Here is a 4,395-nt window from a genome sequence, read left to right on the forward strand (position 1 = left end):
ATAGTATTATGACCTTCTTTTGCATAAAACAGCTAATGCCTCTGCAGGGACGCAGATTTATTTTGAACTTGCTTCACAGTACTTCTCCTTCAGTATTATGCATGAAACAACACCCAAAAGGTAATGTCTGTTGTACTATTGTTTGCAGAACTTCATTACCAAAGAGGTACTGTTTTTGCTGGGCAAATGATGTGTAGCATGTGCTGGAATCTGCAATGCCAATTCTTGGGGACTGATCTTGAGCAGTCCAGTTTTGTGGTTTTTCTTTGAGGCTGTGCTACTCTCCAAACTGAACACTGAAATTGTAAGGTCATGGACTTTACATCATTACGTCACAGAAAATTATTTCAGCACAGAAACAGAATCACATCAGTAAACTCCATATGAAGAAAAAACTGCATAAAGATTGTTCTAAACCTAATTATCTGCTATGGCTGTACCAACAACAACCTGTGCTCTTGGTTACTGTCTGCCTCAGGCCTCACATCAATGAGGGAGGAAAAAATTGTATGAGCTTTATTGATGAGACCTTACTCCCTATAGAAACATGCTGCTCTCATGTTTGGTCTGTTCTGTTATGAGCTGGCAGTTTTCTGGTAGGCTATGGGCATAGAACTGCCATTTGTCTCCACTTACCTAGCTGAACCCACTGTGGTTTCCACCGAATTGGCCATCAGACTTGCATGGCTCACTTTCCAAAACGCAGTTTTCTGGTATCTTTACCGTGTGGTAGGGAGGCTTAAAAAATAAGAGGTAGATTAACGTTGGGAAAGAAGTTCACTCCGGATTTTTATTTGCATGCTTGTAACTCCATAATTACAAGTCAGTTGTGATACCGTCAACACAGAGGGAAGAAATCCACACATCCCTATAATATCTATGCATGATCTTATATCTGACATTACTTCTCTATTACTGTACACAGCCAGATTACATTTAAAATTCCTTTTAGTTTAGTGAGAGAAGTAGAAGCGACAGTAGCTGAGAACCGTCGGGCGCTGCCACACGTTAGACGCAATCTGCTGGAGGAGCATTTGTTCATCTCCCACATGGGCTGTTTTCCTGCAGATTTCGTTTTTCCAGCGCCGGGGATGGCAGGCATGATGCTCCAGGATACGCACCTGCAGAGCAGGCGCCCCAGGAGCGGCGCGTGGGGAACCTGCAAGACCCCTGTTCTCCGGCCACGAGTGCCACGCGTGGCATACCCTTGCCTGTCGCCTTGAAGGACGTGTCTAAGTGGGCTATCGGATAGCTGTGCGGGTTTGGTTCTCCCCCCCCCCCCCCCCCAGATTTCAGCCTTTTTTAGAGGCTGCAGCCTGGCTGGCGGGTTGGTGCGTACCATGACGGGTGGAAATGGCACCCAGCCGAGAGGTCTTTGCGTTCACCTGTCGCAGTCATGTACTGAAGCGTTTATTTGACCTCCCGCTCGCAGATCCATTACAAGGAAAATTTTTTTTAATTACTTTTTTTTTACTTTATTTTCACGATTCCCCTAACGGTGGAGGTCAGCGTCCTGAGGGAAAGGGCGGCCGGGAGCCCCGCGCAAAGGCTGCTGGGAGGGGGCCCCACCCGCCGCCACCTCTGCCGCCGCCGCCGCCGCCGCCATGGAGTTCTCGGAGGAGGCGCTGAGGAATCAGCTGGCCCGGGTGGGCGCGGGTCCCTACGGCCGTGGAACCAGGCGGGGGGAGAGGAGGAGGAGGAGGAGGAAGGGTTGTGGGGAGCGCGGGGTTGCGGGTGTGCGGCGTGAGAGAGGCGGTGCCGCCGCCGTCGCCGTGGTGAGCGCCGCTTGTCGCCGGGCGCCGCGCCGTTCGGGGTGCGGGATGGGCGTCGCCTCGCTGCCGCGCAGGTTACAGTTGCGCCGCGTACAGCTTCGGCCCTGCGGTTCCGGACGCGGTGGCGCGCGTGATGCGCTCCGTCAGCTGAAGCCTTACTCTGCGTGAAGAGTAACTAATTTCCCTGGGTTTTGTGGGTTTTTTTTTTTGTGACAGTCCCTGCATTAGTGTCTGCACGCTTTAGAAACTGATTTATTTTTCTAGCGTTCCTCTGAGGTAGACATTCTGATTTCCATATAAGGAACTGAGGTATGCGTATTTAAATTTTGGGCACGCCAAATAATATTAAGTGCAAAATGAGAAAGGTCTGTACCTGACTCCCCTCATAAATGTTCTTATCTTTAGAAAATAACAAAATATTTAATAGGAATGCCTTATCGTGCACTACGAATAAGAAGGGAGTCAGCTGGGGAAAGATTGCTTTGATTTCACAACCAGATGTATCAACACTTCTGAAAATGTGTTAAGTTTAAGCTGTGTAGGCGTTCCTAATTTGAGCACCTTTGATTTTTATTTTTTTTTTAAACTGCTTGACTTTGCACTATCCTGTAAGATGTGGAGAAGCTGAAGTTTCTTCTCAGCAGCTTTGTTTTCGTGTATGAAGTGGAAAACAGACACACCATCCACATAGCTGTAGTATTGCTGCCGTTTCTGGTGGGTGCCTCACTGAAGAGATTGTAGTTTGTAGCAAGTACTTTGTGACAACTGGAATAGTGCAGTGAGCAGCTCTTTAAGCCGCTGCCAGGCCGCGGTTGTTTGCTTAGGTGAGGGTTGCAGGACAACTCCAGTCTTCCTAAAGTGAGAAGCAGATGCTATAATCTAGGCGATGGAAAATGTTCTTTGTTGCTTTAAGATGTGGGAGGATGCAAATCTCTTGGAATTTCTGGCATCAGACTGGCTGGGGACAGCCTAAATGAAGTTGCAATGACTCATTCTTGCTGATAATTACTTTCAGCTCACATTTCCTGCGTCAGGACTTTTGTTAATCTATTGGCAGGTTTTCTTCAGGCGGGAAAGAGGGATGCATTATTTTGTTTGAATTTTCTCAGATCTCAAGCAGAGCTTAAAAATGGAAAAAATTTCCCAAAGGCTAATTACTTACACATTTAATATGTTTGTGGAAATCGAAATCTTATTAAACTGTTCTAAAATGTGTGCAGGTGGATCTGAGTTTTTAGTAGTAATTGTGTCAGTAATAAGATAATTTCTTTTTTCTAAGAGGTTTGTTATTTTTGTATTGTCTTTAATTATTGTAAGCAGAGGAGACTACATTTTAATAAGCCTCTGCTCACACAGCTGTAAAGGGGAAGGAATGATATATAAGGAGTGATGTTAAGAATGTGAGTTCTAATGAAGCAACAGCAGACCTGTGATACACTCAAAGCTTTTGTTTTGTATCAATTTTTAAAATAATTTATTTCACACCAAAACTATTTATAATACTACAAGTAATTGTTACCTTCCTCTTCTTGTGTTTCTACTTTCTCTTTGTTCCTTTTCCCTGTCTCTGGTGATGAAAGAAACCTTTGAAATGAAACATTTTTTTCTGATTTTTTTCTTTTCCTCCTCCCTTCCCAGTATAAGTTCAGAGATCTGACCATAGAAGAACTAAAGAATGTTAACAAGACCTACCCAAACTTCACATTCTCCATGAACACATACAGTAAGAAGTGATACAGTTACTTAGAACTAATTGTGATTCTTACTTGCCTTAGATTCAGACCGTATATACTAGAATCTGAGTATGGTTAATATCTTTCAGTTGTGTTCCTGTCTAATTTCTCACGCTGTGTGTTTTTTTATTTTGAAAGCTCTTTGAAGAATGTATACATATAAAAACCTAAGCAACTCACTCACTAAACCTAATATTATTTTAACTTGTCAGTAATTATAGAAGATTGATGTTCTTTTAAATTCTTTATATGTGAGAGTATTTTTGCCATATCCCATGACTGTATTGAGTGCATTTTGATGTCTTTAGCTTATCAAGTGTGACTTCCAGAATCCTTCAGCCTGACTGAAAGTTCCTATGACACCAGAATTACCCAGGACAATGGATTTTCAGACCAATGCTGTGCTGACTTGTGCCAATGCAATTTTCATTAAGATTCCATTAAGGAATTATCTCAAAGGGAGATGGGGACCTTAGTAATATTTTAGCCTTGGTTCTTTCAGGAGCAGCGTATTGGATTTCTAAAGAAAAATTAGCATTGTATATTAGTAGTTGTGGATGGGTTTGCCATGCCAGATTCAAAAGGATGTGGTGGTGGTGTTGTTGTTGTTGTTATTATTATTATTATTATTAAATCATTTTTTCAATTTCAGCCTTCAAGGATGGATCCCAGAAGGACCTCCTGAATTTTAGTGGTACTATTCCAGTGAAATATGGTAAGATAAGTCAAATACGATTTCCTTACCAGTTACGAATCTAGCTGTAGAACGTGTTGGGTACTGCCTCTGAACAGTATACCATTCAGCTTCGTTAAAGGTGGCTGTAAAGGATTTTTCATGAATTGGCAGAAGCCATTTCTATAGCATAAACAAGTGCCTTCACGCACTCATA

General features: G+C 43.2%; 1 protein-coding gene across 4 annotated transcripts in view; it reads left to right on the top strand.

Annotated features, from left to right (window-relative positions):
• Window positions 1-1,544: 1,544 nt before the first annotated feature.
• UEVLD (UEV and lactate/malate dehyrogenase domains) overlaps window positions 1,545-4,395 on the top strand; it is a 14,775-nt gene continuing 11,924 nt past the window's right edge. For 2 of the 4 annotated variants that reach the window (XM_075094632.1, XM_075094635.1), the window contains exons 1-3: window positions 1,545-1,646; window positions 3,411-3,495; window positions 4,158-4,220. In XM_075094632.1, the coding sequence (XP_074950733.1) occupies window positions 1,605-1,646; window positions 3,411-3,495; window positions 4,158-4,220 (190 nt within the window). In that variant the 5' untranslated portion in view covers window positions 1,545-1,604. Of the gene's footprint in view, window positions 1,647-1,692; window positions 2,082-2,375; window positions 2,487-3,410; window positions 3,496-4,157; window positions 4,221-4,395 lie in introns of those variants that run through there. The other 2 variants (XM_075094634.1, XM_075094633.1) reach the window with 2 other exon arrangements.

The sequence above is a fragment of the Phalacrocorax aristotelis genome, chromosome 5 (assembly GCF_949628215.1).
Source record: "Phalacrocorax aristotelis chromosome 5, bGulAri2.1, whole genome shotgun sequence".
NCBI classification, from domain to species: Eukaryota; Metazoa; Chordata; class Aves; order Suliformes; family Phalacrocoracidae; genus Phalacrocorax; species Phalacrocorax aristotelis.